We start from the raw sequence: 19,956 nt of genomic DNA on the forward strand, positions 1-19,956 counted from the left end.
CTGGTAGTTAAGCTTAGAGGTTCTCATGAAGGTCCCCACATCTGTACCCTAGAGTTCAGAGTGGGGAAGAAACCTTGACACCTGTCAAGCATGTTTCTCATTTATGGTAGCCAAGTCTTGGGTGAATGATGCAAACGCTACCTTGTAGGATATCTAATGAAAGCTGGTACTTAGCTGCATCAGAACAGGGGTCCAGCTAGTCCAGCATTCTGTCTGAATGTGACCAGCTTCAGCTTGTTCAGTGGAAGAAACCCTGTTGTAGGTAGGTGTGAAACAGATAACCTGCCCCCAGGAAAACTTCCTACTAAACCAAGTTAGAGGTTAGCTTATGCCCCAAAGGTTGTACGTTTATAGCCTTTCCAAAGCTATTGTTTAATGTTTATACTGAATATTCTTATTATTCATATACATGTGAAACTCCTTTTTGAAGCCTGCTAAGCTCTTGGCTTCAATACTATGTGGCAATGAGTTACACAGTCTGTGAAATAATGTTTCCTTTTATTAATTTTGAATTCCCTCCCTTCAATTTCATTGAAAGTCCCCTTGTTCTTGCACTATGAGAAAGGGTGAACAGGAGATTCCCCTTCTACCTTCTCTACACCATTCCTTATTTTGATTACAGTTATGTCTCTTCTTATTCATCTCCAAAGGTCCCAGTCTTTTTTGGTCTCTCCATGTTTTTCTATCACATCTGTTTTATCTTTTCTGAGATGGAGTGACCAGACCTGGACATTATTTCAGATGAGTGCAAACCACTGATTTCTAGAATGGCACTATAATTCCCAGTATTATTCTCCATCCCATTCCTTGTACATCCTAATATTTTATTTGCATTTTTTACTGTTGCAGTACATCGAGAAGAGATCTTCAATGAGCTGTTCACAATGATGCCCTGGTCTTTTTCTATAGGCACGTCACCTTGCATTTGTTGATATTGAATTTTATCTTTCTTTGTGTTGCCCATTCACCCATTTTACTTAAGTCCCTGACATTTCTCACAATCTTAACGCAAAATGGTCTAGATTTGTACTCTTCAGATTTTACCATCTCACTGCTTGCCTCCTTCATCACAACATTAATACACTGAATTACACTGGGTCCCAGTATATAATCTAGTTGCACTCCACTGTTAACTTTCTGACATGATGAAAACTGATCATATATTCCTGCTCTTTGTTTTCTGGTTTAACAAGTTTCTAATACATGACAGTACTTTCTCTCTCACACCTTGACTACTTAGTTTCTTTAGTAACCTCTTCAGAACTTTGTCGACAGCCTTTTAAAATCTAACTGAATTGCTGTCCTTTAGTCACTATTTTACTGACATGTTCTTCCTTTGCAGGAGCCATGGTAGTTAGATTTAGTTGAACATTTCAACTTCAACCTGTTCACGAGGTTCAGATTAAGGTTTACTTGATCTTTAATTCCCTGGATCTCCTCAGTGTCTTTTAAAAATACAGCAACATTTACTGTCTTCCATTCCTCACATTCAAGAGAACTCATTCCCGATCCTGCAAAGATTTAGGCACATGCTTAATTTTAAGCACATGAGCTAGTCTCATTGATCTCACTGGGACAATTCATGTGTTAAAAGGTAAGACTGTAAACTATAAATCTTTGCAGGATCAGGGCTTTAAGATGTGACTGGATATTTTAGTGACCTGCTTTATACAAATCAGAAAGGTCCTTATTTTGTCAACATCAATGTACATTCCCAAATGATTGCTAAGAAAACACTCAACAAGACAGTTTAATATAAAATGTTTTTATTGTTTTTGAAAACATTTAAAAAACAATTTTGAGCACTTTCAATAAAAAAAAATAACTGAAATGCTACTGCAATATTCAACTACTGTAGTTTCAGCAGTACAACAGACAACAAAACACTGGGGGCGGGGAATCGGATTTCCTGCACTAAATGAAAATGTAGAACAGGGATATTTCTTTCCTTATGGTGCAGTAAAGAAAGCACAGTATAGTACAAGACTATTATATGAACCTCAGATGCACTGCACAAGAAATGCGTTCCTTCTTTTCAGTTCAGAAGTCAGTGCTTATTGCAATTATTTGCAAATTCTTTACTTCATGAATTCTTATCATGATAAAATGGTACAAAAATGTTTTTCAACACCAGAACAATAAAAAATAATCCAAGAAAGGAACATATTAAACAATAACTAAGCTAAATTAGTAAACATAAAAAAGTAAATTACTTGTGAATAACTATGCTTGCCTGGTTAACACGGAACCAGTTTCAATACAGCAAAAGAATAAAAAAAATAAAGTGGTTACAGGAATATACCTAGTACTGTACAAGATAAGTCAATAACACTCATGCACGTCTTGTGATCATGTATTAACATGGTGAAGCAAACTAAACTTAATTTCTTCCTGCTGTAATATTCTCACGTAAGAGAATAAGAAATAGAAATATCTCATTGAGATCAATGCACATTGCTACATAAGACAACTTCATCTGTCATTTTTATGACATTTTGCCTTTTAATAATGAAACACATTAAAAAGTTTTTATCTGTGGGCCGTATTGGTTGCATTTATCCTAAGGAACGTGCCTGCCACAGGTTCAACAGAAATTTAGTGCAATATATGAACCCCAGAAAGTTTGCTGGACTAACCAACCAAATTTAAAGTGTTTGCTGCAATACTGTACATGGGGTACAAATTCACTAGTCTTTATACTTTAGCAAAATATGCTATCAAAATAATTTCATTATTTTCTCATGTTAGTAGGAAGCCAGTAATGTAAACAAGGGGTCAGAACTGACTCAAATTATTATTTTTGGAGTATCTGACACAGACAGGCTTCCATTAGTTAGAATCACAGAGTTTTCCTTTGGGTATTGCATACTTTGGTGTGCAGTAGTGCTCTGTCTCAATGTACAGTAAAGAAGTAACTAGCACTAAGAACAGGGATCTAACAGATTATTAATTTTAACAGCAAACACACAAACACCAGTAAACTAATACATACCAATGTACAAAGCTGTGAGCTAGCCTAGCACCATTTATTGAAATGAAAATATTTTACCCCTATGCCTGGTAATTTAATGAATCCTTATTGAATTAAACACACATTTGCCTTAAATCCACTGATTAAATAGTATTCCTATTTGCCTGCTAATTAAGTGAAAGGAAAACTTTCTGCTAGGCCCCCATGTAGCGTTTGATTTAAAAATGGTTTTAAACACATATTTTAAAAACCTTCGGTGATGGCTGCATAATTTAGAAAAAGTCAGTTCTTAAAACACAAGAATTTGGAGGTGACTAGTTGTACTGAGCTATTGTGCAGTGCTAGCAGCACAGAGGCAAGGGAAGAATGCCATGCACATACATAGAACACCATAATACCAGTGCAGATGCTCCCCCATGTATATGCCGTCCCTTGTCATCCCCCCATGTTAGGCCTGCTGGAAGTGCAGGGTTAACATATGCACAGTGGTCCTGGCACTTGATACAGGATCAAATCTGCAAAGCGCTGAGCATCTCAAAAGACATCAGTTCAAGCTCCACCTTGGGCAACTTCTTTCAAAAAGGGAAATGGCTCTAATGTGTATTTATTGGTAGAAATCAACAGAACTTTGAAATAATCAAACCCAAAGCTTACCATATAATAATACCTCCCCCACAAGCCGGAAAAAATTTGCAAGTCTCTCTTAAGAAAACAAAAGGAGTCTGTCTTAGGAGGGGCATGAACTCTCTCTACGGTCTGCTGCCCGGGGAATCAGGTGCTGCAGCATAGCACCACTGTTTGTCCTTCATCAGAAGAGCTCACGTGCTGGGGGCTGCCTTAGTTCAGTGCTTTTATCCCAGGGACCAGGAGAAGCAATGATGTACTAGCATCTGGAGTGCTAGTGCAGCAGCACCATGAAAATGAATGCTGTCAAATCAAGTACTGAAGATTTCAGATCATTAGCAGAAATGCCACAAATTACGAAAATACATTTCAAGAACCAAGAAATTACCAAAATACATTTCAAGAGCTGAAAATCTGGTCCTCTCTTCCTCGTTTGCCAAATCTAGATGGCAGCATTCTGCCTCTCTCCAACACGAGCTGACGACCTCACAAACCTCTAATGTGACACTCTGCTTTAAGTTCTACTGATGTCATCAGTCCATAGGAGAAATAATAAACCCCTTACAAAGCTTCAGGAACAATACTACAAAGTGATTTGTCTGCCTGGCATCTCAGTGACACTCCACATGGGAGTCAGTTTGCCTGTGCAGATCCCCTTTGTAGCATTAGGGCCTCGGCTGGTTAAGTACCTTTCTGTGTTCATCACTAGAGATTTTTACAATACTTGAATTCTTCTTTTACTTTTAATGACAAGGGTTAAAGTTTTCTAAAGCACCTAAATGACTTGGGAGTCTAAATCTTATTGACTGTCAATGAGATTTAGGATTCTTAGTACCCAAGACAGTCTTGAAAATGGGACATAAGCACTTTTGAAAATTTTACCCGAGGACTTCATGTGTCTTGCTGCATGTTTGTAAAGTGCCTGGTAACATTATGGCTCTATAGAAGTTATTTTTAATAGTTATCAGCCAACATCAGAACATTTTTATCATCTTCTTTTTTTTCCAGGAGGCACAGAAAGGGGCAGCCTACTGAAAAATAAAGAGGAAAAACACCTTCCTCTACCCCCCATTAGGTTAGAACAGATAGGTTTAATAACAAATCTTAAACACAGTAATACTTTAATAAGCTCATGCAGCCATTCTACTGAAAAAAGAAAACAAATGTCATGTCACCTTCTCTAATTCTGATAAATAATAAAACAGTAACTATCATTTTCTAATATACATATGTCTACTTTTATTAAGCCTCAGTGCTCAGAATCTTTTATCATGCATTTTTACCTCATATTAAAACCCAACATTTAAAGTGAAAACTAAAATAACATTAAGGTGAGGTCATGGATATCTATGGCTAAAAACACTAAATATATATATTTAAAATAAAATTTTAGTGCATTTTTCTCTTTCCTTGATCATTCCCATTATTTTCTCCTATCTTAGCCCTTCATCATAGATGTAAATGGTGCCACAGACATTTCTCATGGTTCACCACAGTACTGCAGCTCTGGGTAATGCTCAATGACAACACCACTTGTATGCCCTTCATCAAGCTGTAGCCCCTCCCTCTCATCAACCGCCTACTTGTCTACAAGTCCCACACATTTCTGACTTGAATAACACAGGCCAATATCAAACATCTCCTCAGAAGTAGCAGGCAATACAAAGTACTGAATCTCTAGTAACAAGTAAGTTGGATTTAAAACCCTCCAAACACCTCTACTGAAGTTGTGAATGCTGGTTTTCAATCACTTTGTATATATATTTTTGCTACAATAAGAAATGCTATTAAGTGGGAACCCTATAAAATTTAAATTCTAATACTGGCTCTTCAATAGCCTTCAGAAATTTATTTAAAATTGAAAAGACTGCCTATTCCCAGCTGCAGAATAAGCAACTTGTACAGCAAACTCTTTTTTTAAAAATGCCACAATTCTTAGCAAGTGTTTCTGCTGCAGGAGGCACTTCCATTAAGACAAATACAATACGTCTGTCTTTCAGATACAGTGTGCTACATACATATTATTAAACAAATTTAACCCAACATTTCAACAGCAGGATGATCCTTACTCTCCATCCACTCAAAACCTGATGTAGTCATTGAGTTAATGGATTCATTGCAGATTTGTTGAAACAAGGGGTCATTCTTTAATTCCTCCAGTGTAGCATCGTCGTCTTGTCCCTGCTGACGACCTGGATCAAACAGTAGATTTGTATCTAAAGTATTCAGATCATTAATGCTGCCTGAGAGGTCGGAAGACAACCTGATGTCGCTGGAAAAGACAGATGCAACGTTATTGAGATCTGACACCACCTGATTCACCAGCTGCTGGTTGGTTTGCAGATTGTCCTCCCCTAAAAAGTCTTTTACAGTGCTGCTGAAATCTAATTGCTGTTCTCCAATTTCTGATTGTGCTTGGTTATCTCCAGAAGAAAAACTGATCTGATCGGTGCTGCTGTTTTTTGTGAGGTAACTTGGTGTTTGGAATTCATAAACTGAAGTGCTGGAATTGATCATATTTTGCGGGTTGGCACTAGGAAAAGTGGTGGATGTTTCTAAAATCTGAGTGAGATTCATCCTCGCTGTGTAATTTGAAGGCATGTTGTTCATTCCCAAACCTCTCACTGCATCATCGCCATCAGAATCAAGTTTGCTTAACAACACATTTGTTATTTTTTTAGTGTTTGTTTGTTTCTGAAGAGAGGGGAAGGCTGTCTGCATCATGACAGTCAAAGGGACTGACTGACTCCTTTGAGCTATATTATTGGCACTAGTGTCAGCATGAATATTTGTGAACACATTGTGAACTTCAGGTGTCACTGGACTTCCGAAAGGGGTCAAGTTAGAGCGTGGTATATTAGAAACTGGATAGACAGTGCTTCCACTAAGATTACGTTGGCGATGGACAGCAGGGCTTACACTCCGGCATCTGAAACTGTTATTGAGAGAGGAGCTTGTTCCTTTGTTGTCAAGAGGAGCAGGAACAGCAAAGCCTTCCTGCTTGTTGGTGCTATTTACAGAGGATCCCTGATGTGATACAGGTGACACAGGAGTCACACGACCAAAGTGAGTATCGTGGTGCCGGGACTGAGACTGATATGACTGGCCAGGAACTGCAAAAGCATGAGGTTTCCTGAAACGGTCTTCCACTAGCTCCTGATAGCTTGGAAGAATGCCATGATTTGAAACTGATGAATTAGTGACTCCACTGTACCCGTTATTCATCCACTCAAGTTTGGTTTTATCAGGGTGAGTAGCCATAGGTCGCTGCATTGGTTTCACAGGGCTACTCGAGACAATGCTGGCATCATGATATGCCATACTGGAGCTTATTGGAGTAAATGCAAAAGGATTTCTGCATTCCACAGGACTAGGAGGGACACTGCTGCTGCAGTTTGAATGTGGTGTGCCAATGGGTGTATGCCGGCTACTTCCCAGAGCACTGTCTACAGGAGTAGTCTGAGCCAGTCGTGAGCACGGGCTCTCTCGTGACACACTCTGAGATCCAGCAATCATTTCTGACGTGGGTGTTGGGGTCGGAGTCGGGGTAGGTGTGGGAGTCGGGGTAGGTGTGGGAGTGTGAATTGGAGTGCCATTGTTGTGGATTGAATGGTAGAAGTGTGTATTGCTTGGATGAGATGACATTGGAGCTCCTTGAGCTGCTGTCTGATTCTGCAGTGCCATTCCCAGACAACTACCATAAGGATGAGAACTGTTCATTGACATTTGCTCCTCCATGAGCACCAGTTCCTCCACAATGCTGTCCTGTGTAAGGTCATCATCAAATGAAAAGAAGTTTTCGTTTGACTGAGGGACTGTATGTTCGAATTCTTTTAGCTCAGACTGCAGAGGTAACGGTAACTGATTTGAAGACTGTGCTTGTATTTGACCCAAAGCTGATTCTTGGATCTGGCTCTGTAACTGCTGGCTGTATGTATCCTGTTGTATTCCTTCACAGTGCACTGGCTCCCATACAGATTCCTGTAAATCATTAGAGTCAGACTGTCCTGCAATAGTCATAACACTGATATCTTGCTGCTGTTCAGAGTTCACAGATGTAAAGTCAGAGGTTTTAGTGATATGCTGCCATGGATTTGGATTAAAGCTGCCATCAGATTTTGAATCATTTTCTAAGATAAACAAATTTCCTTCCAATTTTACTTTTATATCTGGAGATGAGGCTGTGAGCTGCTGTCCCAAAGTGGAATCACTGGTATTTATAACATTGGAATTCAATGGACAGTTTGTCACTAAGTGTGTTGAAGCTGTAGAATTTACTTTTATAGTGACCTTGCTAGGAACTTGAGCAAGTGCTGTAGTACTGTCATTTCTAGCTAATGATACAACCTTCTGAACCTTCTTAACACTGCTTCCTTTTTGACCTTCCATGCTACCTGCTGAAAGCTGCCCCACAAGTGGTTTCTTTACAGGTGGTACCTGGGACTCCTGAAGCGTAGAAGGTAGTCGCTTCCTTGGACTTTTAGTGCATGTTTTATCTTTAATAGTAGAATCACCACTAGGAGGTGAACTGATGCTGGGGTTGGAGAAGTTTTGAGTGGCAACTGAGAGAGTAAGAGTGCTTTGATTATTGCCTGCTGAAGAAACTGGTATGATTTCTTTAGGTCGGGCTTTATATTTGGTCCTTGCTCCTTCAGCTCTCTGATCACAGCCCTTAACTGTTTTCACTTCACTGATGCTCTCAGTTGAAGCTTTCAAGGTTGTACCCTCAAAATGATTCCTCTGAGCAGCAGGCAGGCCCGGTGCTCCTTTTATAGCTTTAGACACATCAGAATTCTCTTGGCACTGTATTGGGTTCTCATCCAGTAATGCTTCTGGTTCCATTTTGATCTCAACTGCAGGTGTAGCTACAACACTGCTTGTCTTGGATCCTGGAGACTGAAGTGAAACAACAGACCCATTTTTAATCTGAGGAACAGTCCTCGATTCTTCCATTGCTCCTGTACTGCTGTTCAATGAAGTAGTGTGTTTGACGGGTACACTACTGCTGCTAGGGGCAAGAGATATTGCTGTCATTTTTACCACGTTTAAGGAGTTTACATGTGGAGCTGGCACAACTGTCTTGATTGGGCTACTGGTGAAAAGCACCGTAGTAGGCGAGCGGATGGTGAGAGCACTGGTGTTTGCTGGCTTAGGTAAGATCTGTGGGTAACGATGCCGGGCGGAACGGTCACCAACTGGACTGGCTGGAACATTCTGAGGAGTCTTTGGTGACTGTTTGACTGACTGCATGTGCTGAGTGACCACCTGAACATTGAGCGGAAGAACCTTGCCCTCAGAGGAGCCCATGGGACTTGGAGATGTCACCAGCTGTCTGGTCCTCGGTACCTGTATGTGGAGAAAAAGGACACACAATTTAAACAAAAGTATGCATGCCCTACATAATCTAATGGATAAAGTCAGAGTGCCACATCCTAAGGATTAAAAGGATGCTGCACTGTTATTTATATATAAAACTGCAAACAGGCACCCATCCTACACTCTAGTTGCTCTTCCAGAATACTAACACTCACATCACCACCATCATGGACAATCCCAAAGAGATATAGTCTCCTTGCAGACTGTCACAGTAAATACTCAAAACATACAGTAAAGCTGCTCTTCCACTTCAATGGCCAACTGCCCCACAACTTACACATCAGATCATGAGAGCAGGTATAATGACAAAGCAACAAGGCCTCACTATCCCTAGCCCACCTCTTCCCCAAATTCCTGGGGAAAGGATGAAAGACAATACAGTTGAGTACTAAGGCCAGCAAAAAATCAGAACAGAACAAATAATCCTGGTTGCCTAACCCAAAAGGGCCCTGGTCCGTGACAAGGGCTCCTAGGCACTATGGTAATACAAATAATAATCCAGATAACTCAAATCTGCACTAGAGACTTGAGGCTTGATTCTTGTAAAATTGAGGCCCTATTTTAAGTGCACTTTTGCAGAACGAAGGGGCATTCATTGACATGTCCAGGTCCCCTCAAGCCCTACTTGTCTATGCAGGGCCTTGGAGTGTTGATTGAAGATAGATAGAGAGGGGAAGAGAGCTTCAAACATTATTTTTTAAATTTCCACCAGTGAATAAAACACAAATCAAACATTATTCAGGCAGAAACTTAGCTATCAAAATATACAATAAAGACAAAAGTCAGCTTTTGTTCAGCCAAAACAAACAAGTCTGTACAGCACGGATATTCTAATAAAGGTTAAACTGATGCCAGTACAAAGCCCTCTGGACTAATGAAGCCACATTTACATACCATATAAAGGGCTTAAGCAATGCATAGGGCCTTGAACAATCTTCAGAAATCACGTAAATTTTGCCCTAAAGGTATAATGATTCCCATTTAAAACCCAAATTATTCCTGGTTTAAGTGCCACTGTCAATGATTCACACCAATGATGAACGTGGCCCATTCTGTATAGGTGTCATTCTACTACATCCACATCCATCAGACAAAATGACTACATTTATGGCTTTGTCACTTATTTGGAATAACAGAAAAAGTCCCTGGAACAGGAAAAGAAGGGTCACTGCATCTATCTCTCAACGTTCATATAGCAGCAGGAAGCCATTAGTCTATGATAACTTTCTATTTACTTAAATATTTCCAGAATAAATATAAAATAGAGAAAAACAGTTTTATAAGGTTGTCTGGGTTGGAAACTGTTGGAGCACATTACCGGTATGGGGCTGGGTACAGCTGCCACTACGATACCGATAGGTTGAGGAGACAAGATTGCAGGACTTCCATTAGAAATACTTGTTACTCCATTGGCTGTAGCTCCTTCTGTTTTCTTTGCTGGAGACTCTCCTGGCAAAGGAGACTGCAGTTTCTGTTCCTGTTGCTTCTTCTGGATCTTACGCTGTAGCTGCTGCTTGGCATCAACTGGTGATGGAAGAGTTTTCACTTGAGGCTGAAAAGAATTACTTTCAGCCGTGGGTATAAAAGCAGAGGGTTGAGGGATCCCTTTTATTCCTGAAAGCGAAAAGAACAAAAGTGACTTATGCCATGTATGTTGTGTGATATTTCTAAACCTATATACATGGCAACATGTGCGCATGCGTGCGCACATACACACACAATGAAAACATTGATGAGGGGTTTTGTACTTGGAATAGTTATTTACTGATGATAAAACCCCTTGGTGCTGGGCAAGCTGGATATGCTTATGTTGTTGCTCAAATATTTTGCATCAGCATTGTTTCTGGAAATCCCAATTTGCAGTATCCAAGTTAACACAATACTGACAGTGTGTCCTTCACATAATTGTCAGTAGATGGCAGTGAATATACTTTTTAAGCATCTTCAATCTGTTTTTTGTCGTTAATGTTTATAGCACTTTTAAAAATTACACATTCCAAAACACAAGGTTGTGCCATGGACAAGAAGTGCTGAACAGATTGTACAGCATTTAAATCCCCTTGGACAGTCTGGGGAGAGTCCAGCAGTATACAGTGTCGAATACCAGTGTGGAAGTGATATTAGCATGTAATAGGTAATGCTAGAAGTGCTTAATAATGCTACTAGTGCATGGAAGGGTGGGAGACACAACACGGAGACGGTGAAAAACTGAAAAGACAGTTGAATGCAGAAGGGAGATGGAGATACAGAAGACTGAGAAAAGATCTCTCTGGAAACAATGTCCCTGAAAGTCAGAGACAAACAGCAAAGCCTCCAGGCAACTGTTTTTACCTGTGTAGTCAGGACTAATCCACATTTTAACCTGTAACCAAATCATGTTACAACCTTGATCTTCAGAAAGTTTAGTAACAGTTCCAGGACTAGCATGTTCTTAAAATGATGCCGGTGTAAATGGGTTCTAACACTGTTTCCTTTCCACATCACAGCTGTTTAAAAGCTGCACATGAGACAACTCTTAATTATGGTTCTCTAGATACATCATTTTAGGCCAAATGGCCTGCAACATACATCATGTGCTCAGAAAGTGCCTCCTAGACATCTCACTTGGGAGCAGCAGTCACTAGGTTTGAATAACACCAGGAATGCTGCAGCATGTTACAGCCTTCACCTCTCAATTCCTTTTTCACTTAAGAACTGAATTGTCCACATCTTGAATGATCTGGGCTGAATGTTGAAGGGGAAGAACAACTATGGGAATGCACGCAATTGTGCCCTCTCTCCAATCTGCACTACAGACAAACTGTTCTCTGCAAAAAAAAGCAAAGGTAGTTTGGTTCCGAAGAGGGAGGAGGAAGAGGTTTGGTGCCCAGACCATGGACAGTGAGGTGTGCGAGAACTATCAGCTTCTAAGGACAGCAGAGAGGGAGAGAGCTTCTGGAGTATCCTCATGAGCCCTCACGAGTGCTTGCAAGAATGATCCACTCACTCCCTTGGATTACCATCTCATCTAGAAGGGATGGAAAGAAGTTTCCTTGGCTGAAGTACAGGGTGAAGGGTCATTTATGATTTTCTTGTGGTGGCACTGTTGGCAGAGCTGCTGAAGCTAAGAACACATATCTGAGGGGCAGTATGAAGGGGGTGGAGATTTGCACTGCCATGTACCAGCCCTGGAGATGGACAAGGAAAAGATAAGGGCCATCAGGAGTAGGAAACTCTAATTATGAGCTAGGAACTCTAATTATGAACCCCAGATGCCAGTGACTGAAAAAGGGGATGAGCCAGAATTTTGCAGGGGAGGGGAGATTAATCTGTGATTTTTTCCATTTTATTTATTTATTTAAACAAATGATCATCGTGGTCAACCACCCTTTTTACATTCTGAAGGCTCTTTTTGTAGCCAAGAGGGCTGCCTGGGTAGCATGCACAAGTTTACACTGATACTTAATAGAACTATTGAGAACTTCTCAGGCCAGATGTTTTTTGAGACACAAACACACAGTGAGAACAAGTTTTGATGCACAAGAAATCATAATTTTCCCCTTATAGCTCAAGAACTGAGTTTTGTACTTCAGCAATTTACTTCAAACCTTCCATACCAAACAAGTATTCTCTGATCGCTTGTTAATAATAACAGGAAGTTTAAGACTAATGGGAGTCTCTGAAAATGATGAAGGAACATGAAGAAATTTTTTTTACACAAATAATTACACGTTATTAAGCACTGGAACTCACGGCTACAAGGTATCTTTGAGACAAAAAACTCAGTAAGATTCATAAAGGGACTGGACATTTATATGGATAACAAGAATATCCAGAGCTATAATAGTTAGTGCTATTATAAATTTTGGAAGAGATAGTAAACCTCATGCTTCATGGCTTAAGCCAGTCTCGATCTATTAAGGAGTAGGAAGTTTCTTGCACCTTCGTGTAAACCACTGGGCTTTGGCCACTTTTGGAGATAGGATACCGGACTAAATGTATCAAGGGACTGTTTCAGTATGGCAATTCCTATGTTCCTACATGTAAATTGTCTTTTAACCTTAACAATGAAGTATTTATTGTAGCTCCTTAATCATAAATGAAAAGCTAAATAAGATAACATACTTGGGAGAGTTGCACAATGTCACAAACTTGCACCAGCAGAAGCCCATCCACCTCGCCTCCACAAGCTCTATTTTTAGTATGGTTGATGCTGACACCTGCTGACCTACTTATGTTACCTGAACCAGAGCAAACATTTCAGGACAGTTTGCACCTGACATGCATCAAGATTGGCCCTGAGAACATCAGTTGTTGAAAGAAAATTAAATAAGAGCTGAGATAAAGTCACCTAACAGAAAATTCACACTAAATCGATTTATATGAATTTCTGAAGTGTTGTCACTGTGCTACTACAGCCCTGCTCCAACAAAGTATGTAAGCACATGCCTAAATTTAAGCATATGAATAGTCCCCTTGATTTTAATGTCATTGATCATATGCTTCAAGTTCTGCATGCTCTCAAGTCAGAGTGGATTTGATTTAAATCGAATTTATTTAAATCATGATTTAAATCACTAGTCAGGAAGACTCAATTTAATCATGGATTTCTACATAAAAGTGCATTTTTGTTGGTTGTTATAACCTTAATACACACATTCTTCACAACTCAGAGATAGATGTAGGTTTCATTTTAGTAGGTACACACTATACATTTTTAAAGTGATTTATTTTGAAAACTTTTCAGATTAGTTTTACAGCTATATCAGAAAATGAATGATTGTTTGGTTATTTCATTAACCAAAGATAACTGAAGCAGATATTTATGAAGTCACTGGGAGGTGAACTATCTCCAATCAACAGGTTAATCATTAATACACCTCTACCCCGATACAACGCTGTCCTCGGGAGCCAAAAAATCTTACTGTGTTATAGGTGAAACCGCGTTATATCGAACTTGCTTTGATCTGCCGGAGTGCGCAGCCCCCCCCCCGGAGCGCTGCTTTATGGTGTTATATCCGAATTCGTGTTATATCGGGTCGCGTTATATCGGGGTAGAGGTGTATTTGGAGGATTTTCTTGCCATGCTGTGTTAGGAGGAGAACATCACCAGACAGACATTTAAATTGTTTTATTTAACTAAAACAACAACGTTATGTATTCTGGATTTTTTTCTTCAACAGCAAACATATAATATTTTAACAAAAAAAGTTAAATGAAGTATTAAAAAAAAAATTAAATCTACTATGTCGGCCAGGTCAACGTGAGAAACTTAAAATATTGGCTTCTGCAGCTAACTCAGTCATCTTCACCTTCATTTTCCTGTTTGTTCATAATCTGGAAAAGAAAAATAAGCTTTCCTGCTTTTTCAGGTCCCAAACGATTTCTCAATTTGGAATGAATTAGTCCCAAGGAAGAAAATATTCTTTGTACACCAGCAGAAGAAGCTACTGCTGTTAAAAGTGAGATTATCACTTCAACAGTCTCTGAATCCAAGTGCTTAAGTGACTTCCACCACCAGTTCAATGGTGTGACTTTCTTTAAAACATCAGCAAACATGTATTTCTTGAATGGTTCACACTTAGCTCTGAAGTTTATTATAGTTGGCATTATGGAGGGATGATGGCTGCATGTCCATGTCATAGCTAACTCCTCTTCTTCAGCAGTTAAGGTTTGACCCTGGTACCTGGTAGCATTGAGAATATTTGCAAGAAAATGAGCTGGAGATAGTGCTTGTCCCATTCGTTTTTTTAATGCTTGTCATTTAACTCTTATTGCATATTTCTCTTTTTAACACCTCACTCAGTTCCTTCCAAATTTCAAAAGCGTCAGCAATAAAACAGCTATTTCCCTGCATTTTGTTCAAGGCTACAGAAACAGTCTTCAGGGTACTCAGCATGTGTTCAACATTTCTCTTAAGCCCAATGCTGAGAACTTTGGCTGTGACAGTGCCATCTATTTTTTCACAATTTTGTTCACAAACTGTCATCAGATTAGGCCAGTTTTTGATCTAGTGCTCAAAACAGTCCACTACTGAGTTCCATATCATGTCTTGTGGGAGAATTCGTTGGTTTCTCCCACTTTTTCCAGAGCAGCTGCTGCAAAGTGGTTGTTAGGGAAGTATTTTGCAATTTCAACAACATTAGTTTTTATTTCTGGAACACTGAAGTCTTTGGCACTGCAACCGTATATTATTAGCTTGGGACTCTCTTCTAAATAATTTCTTCTCATTGGATACGTTTGCAGCATTGTCTGTGACCAAGCTGCGTACTAGACATTAGAATTTTTTTTCAGTTTGTTATAGCTTTTACTGCTACTTCTTGTAAGCATTCTGCTGCATGTGCATTTCCTGATGTATCAATTGTTTCTGTAAGGAAGACATTCCCTTCTTCTGTTGTCACACAAGCGAATACAACAGGATCATTGTGGACATTGTTCCACCCATCAAGACTCAAATTAACAATTTCACCCTCTAGACTTTTTGCACACTGCTCAATTTCTCTTTCATACTCTTTATCCAACAATTTGCCTGCAACATCTGCTCTGCTGAGTGGACTGTATCCTGGTCTTAATGACTGAGCTATGTTAATGAAGTTGTGGGTTCTCAATCATATGGAAAGGAGAGTTTGTTGCATAAACAAACCAGGCAATTTTTTTCATCAATTACCTCTTTTTGTAATCTGCTGGTTCTTATCACAAACTTATCTATGGTTGTTTCTGGATGATGGAGATTTTTTTCCCTTTTTGCTACAGGTGATATACTGTGGTTATGTGACATACATGATGTGACTGAAACACTATCATTGGCAGATAACTCTGAAACTATAGAAAATGATGGTGATCTCGAAGGTGGATAGTCTTCAGAATCCTGTATGTTGAGGATGGAGTCTCCTAAACAAAATAAGTCAATGCAGTTATTTAATTATTATTACCATACTGCTCATTTAGTATTACTCACTGAATTCAATGACACTCAATAATACTTTAAAGGTGAAATTGTAAAAGGAAGATATGCCTATTTCAGCTATTCATTTTTATCACAACTGCATCTAAAATGATAGTACCATAGAGTAACAACTATATTTTTTGGTCAAACATGAGAATTCAAGAATAGTCCAGAAGGAAGACAGGCAGTCCTTAAGAAAGAAGTATGAAATAAAAAAGTTTGCCAACCTGAAGATCCTGCATGTTCAGACATGTTCCTTTCATCATCTTCAATGCAGCTTCCTCCTGAGAAGGAACACTTCTCATGATGTTGTTTCATTTGGGCAACCAGGCCTTGCATTTCTTTGTTGCACTGTTTGCATTTTTCACGCATGCCTGTCTTACCCACAGGTAGAGGAACTTCATTAAAATATTCCCAAACTGGGTCTCTTTTACGGCCTGCTGCCATTATAGGTTTTCCCTTCTGGTGAGAGAATGTTATGGTAGATCTCAAATCAATGATGGCTACACTCAGAAAGACCTCAAGACTTCTGGAATATGCTGTTCAACCGGTTTCACTTTTGTTTCTACTGCCTGTCCCTCCCTTCTCACATTTATCTCCAGACTTCTTTTCCTTGTCCAGATCTATTCCGTCACCAACAATCTTCTATTTATTGAACTTTTTGAAACTTTGCAGTTTTAGAGAGAGGTAAGGGATTGACTCTGTGTACACAAATTTGCAGAGGGACAATAGGGTTGAGGCCTGTTATTTCTCATCTCTATATATTATTTATTTAAAAACATTTTTGCTGTTAACAAGCATGTTATCTCTGGAGACACAAATCCACAGTTTGAGAACTTCAAAACTAAGCATCTCTGATGGTATCTTCTAGGCTGAGCACTGAGTCCCATTGGGTAGATAGAAAAATTAACCTAAATAATCTATACAGAAGACCCTGGAACCCCATAAGATTGGGTCCCTAATCCATGAACTATTGATCTCATTAACAAAACTTTTCTTAAACATTACATGAATATATTGTCTCATACTATTACCGGGGGCAGGGATAGCTCAATGGTTTGCACACTGGTCTGCTAAACCCAGGGTTGAGAGTTCAATCCTTGAGGGGGCCATTTAAAGATCTGGGGTAAAAATCTGTCTGGGATTGGTCCTGCTTTGAGCAGGGGGTTAGACTAGATGACCTCCTGAGGTCCCGTCCAACATAATCTATGATTCTATATAGCTGAGTCCATTAGGAGAGTTCTCAGTCTGTCTCTATGGGGGTAGGGTCTCTATATGTTCGGGGGGGGAGGGATAGCTCAGTGGTTTGAGCATTGGCCTGCTAAACCCAGGGTTGTGAGTTCCATCCTTAAGTGGGGCACTTAAGGATCTGGGGCAAAATCAGTACTTGGTCCGGCTAGTGAAGGCAGGGGGCTGGACTTGATGACCTTTCGGGGTCCCTTCCAGCTCTATGAGATAGGTATATCTCCATATATTATTATAATTAGAATTTATAATCCCTATTCCACAATGAGATATCTTTGAGCTATAATGTATCTTAATTAAAACTATCTTTAGATAGTTTTTTTCCTCAAAATCCAATTTAAATAAAAAAAAAATCAGATTTTTTTGATTTTTTTAAAAAAAGCATTGATTTTTATCCACCCTGTCTCAAATGCTTTGAGAGCCCATCTGGGGCCAGTCTGGAAGGGATAGTCATTTCACCATCCAAGTGCTGATACGCAGCAGGGTGCACTTTCAATCAAACTGATTTAAAGCACTGATTTTAATCCTAATTTAAATCAGCAACCTTTACTGGTTGTAATCTTGTTTTGCATTTGTACCTTTTAGTTATTTTCCTAAAGAAAGGTTGATTTCCCTTGGTTGGTAGAACCATTAAAACATTGATTTGCAACCAAATATAGCCTTTACACTATATTTGCACATACACATTTATTTAAGAAATCATATGCCTCAACATACATTTATTCAGACTCTTTTTACTTTTTTTTGGTTAGAAAATGGTGAATAAAGTATTTCTTGTTTACTAGATAACTTTATATTCAGAATTGGTTTCAAACTGCATTTGGATTGAAGCTGGAATTCAATTAAAAATGTACAAACCCAGCATTTTAAAATGTTTTTTATTAGTTAAATTATACTACCTTAAGCCCTGGATACATAAGAAAAAAAATTAAGTTTATCAAAACATGTTTTGCATTTAAAACTAACTGATTTATTAAACAAAGGAAATATTAACTGTGTAGTTAGTGAATTGACGGGTTGTTTCTGGTCACCATGGGTCAGATTTTCAAAAGTATTTAGGTGCCTAAAGATACAGATGGGTGTCTATAGTCTAAATACCTTTGAAAATCTAGCCCCATTTCCTTAAAGTTTTTAGAATTAGTAGATCTCATCCTGGTTTTTATTCATAATCTGAAAGAGGAACACAACTGGTTTCTCAAATTTGAATGAACTAGACCAAATGAAGAAAATATTCTCTGTGCACCTACTACTTAAATAAAATAAAAAGTAATTAAGTCAAAAGCTTTTTTGCACAACAGAAACTCAAAATACTTACATTTGGAAAAACGTAAGTAACGTGCTCCACTGTAAGACTGAAAATAACATAGATACTTAATGCAATGCATGACATTGTGACCTATTTATAAAGCTTGCGTTGACCTTCTGTATACAATTAAAAAAAGCAACACCCTTTAATTCATTTGAGGAAGGTTCACTGATGCTGCTTTTTATTTATTTAAATTATTTCAATATATAATAGTAAATTTAGGCCTTAACACAGATTATCATGATTTCAAATGCAACTTTTAACATTTTACATTTTAAAGGAAAAATGTATTTAGTTTAAATTGAAAAATCCTTTTACAAAATCTGTAATCGATTTGATATGCATTCTCCCTATATGTTGCTTTCAAAGAGCCACCAGTATTCTGGCAATTGTCCTGTACAGAAAGGGAACAGATGTTCTTTAATTCTACATACAAACTCTCAAACATCTGTGAAATGGATGCCAACTTGAATGGGTACGATGAACTAGAGTGCTATATCCTGATTGTAAAATGCCTCAGGTGACAGGGATTTACCCCGTCTCTCCATGAGATTGTGAATTCATAACCAGTTTCTGGAGACTGGGGAAATGGATTTGAGAGAGTCCACCCTGAATTCTTTTAGTAACAATTAATGTAGCCAAACATTCCTTACTTCATCTCCTTTCTCTACTGTTCAGATGCTTGTGACATCTGTATCCTTATGTTCATCCTTTTTACAAGGCTATGATAAATTTTGTACAAAGTATGCCTGTGAGGTATCATTTGAAAACTCACAATCTGCTGAACATTGTTGTCCTGGTAAAATATTTTTCTACATTGCATGTAAAGTTAATACTGTATAATACATGTTCCAAGTCTAGGGAAACAGCTTCAAACCAGTTCTCCAGAGACAAAAGGCTAGCCATGTGTCAGCATAATCAAATGGACTATCACCTGGTTAAGCAGCCATTCTGTGGCAAGTAGAAGGCTGTGAGTGAAAAATTTACACGTTGGCAAAGAAACAGCTGCAAGTTCCCGTCCCACAGACTCTCTGTCACCTGAACCCCAGCAGAAGATAATTCTCTTCATTGAGAATTGTTACAAAAAAAGGGGAGCAAACTCCTCAGATTATCTCTACTCCCTTTCTCTCTGCCCACAATATCCACAATGCTTGAAAGACAAGCCAAGGAGCATTGGATTGGGGGAGGGTTCCTGGCTGAAATGCATCCAGCCAGTAAAAGTACAAAATCATGTGGTGAGAGAGACATTTTACTTTGAATTAACTTTAGCTATTAGTTGCGTTTTACCTCTTATTTTCTTGTAACCAAATTCTGACTTATGCCTCATTACTTGTAAACACTTAAAATCTATCTTTCTGTAGTTAATTAATTTGTTTTATTGTTTTATCTAAGCCAGTGTGTTTGGATTGAAGTATTTGGGGAATAAGGTTGCCAGGTGCCCAGTTTTCCACTGGAAAGCCCAGTTAGAAAGGGGGCCTGGCAGTGTCTGGTCAGATGTACTGATTGGTT

At 38.8% G+C, this 19,956-nt stretch overlaps 1 protein-coding gene across 2 annotated transcripts in view; it reads right to left on the bottom strand.

Moving 5' to 3' along the window:
* Nucleotides 1–1,749: 1,749 nt before the first annotated feature.
* Nucleotides 1,750–19,956, bottom strand: part of RFX7 (regulatory factor X7) — a 107,826-nt gene continuing 89,619 nt past the window's right edge. For both annotated transcript variants that reach the window (XM_065558244.1, XM_065558245.1), the window contains 2 exons: nt 10,290–10,585; nt 1,750–8,941 (listed from right to left, as the gene is read on the bottom strand). In XM_065558244.1, coding sequence (XP_065414316.1) covers nt 5,630–8,941; nt 10,290–10,585 — 3,608 coding nt within the window. In that variant the 3' untranslated portion in view covers nt 1,750–5,629. The remainder of the gene's footprint in view (nt 8,942–10,289; nt 10,586–19,956) is intronic.

Source organism: Chrysemys picta, chromosome 10, assembly GCF_011386835.1.
Source record: "Chrysemys picta bellii isolate R12L10 chromosome 10, ASM1138683v2, whole genome shotgun sequence".
NCBI lineage: Eukaryota > Metazoa > Chordata > Testudines > Emydidae > Chrysemys > Chrysemys picta.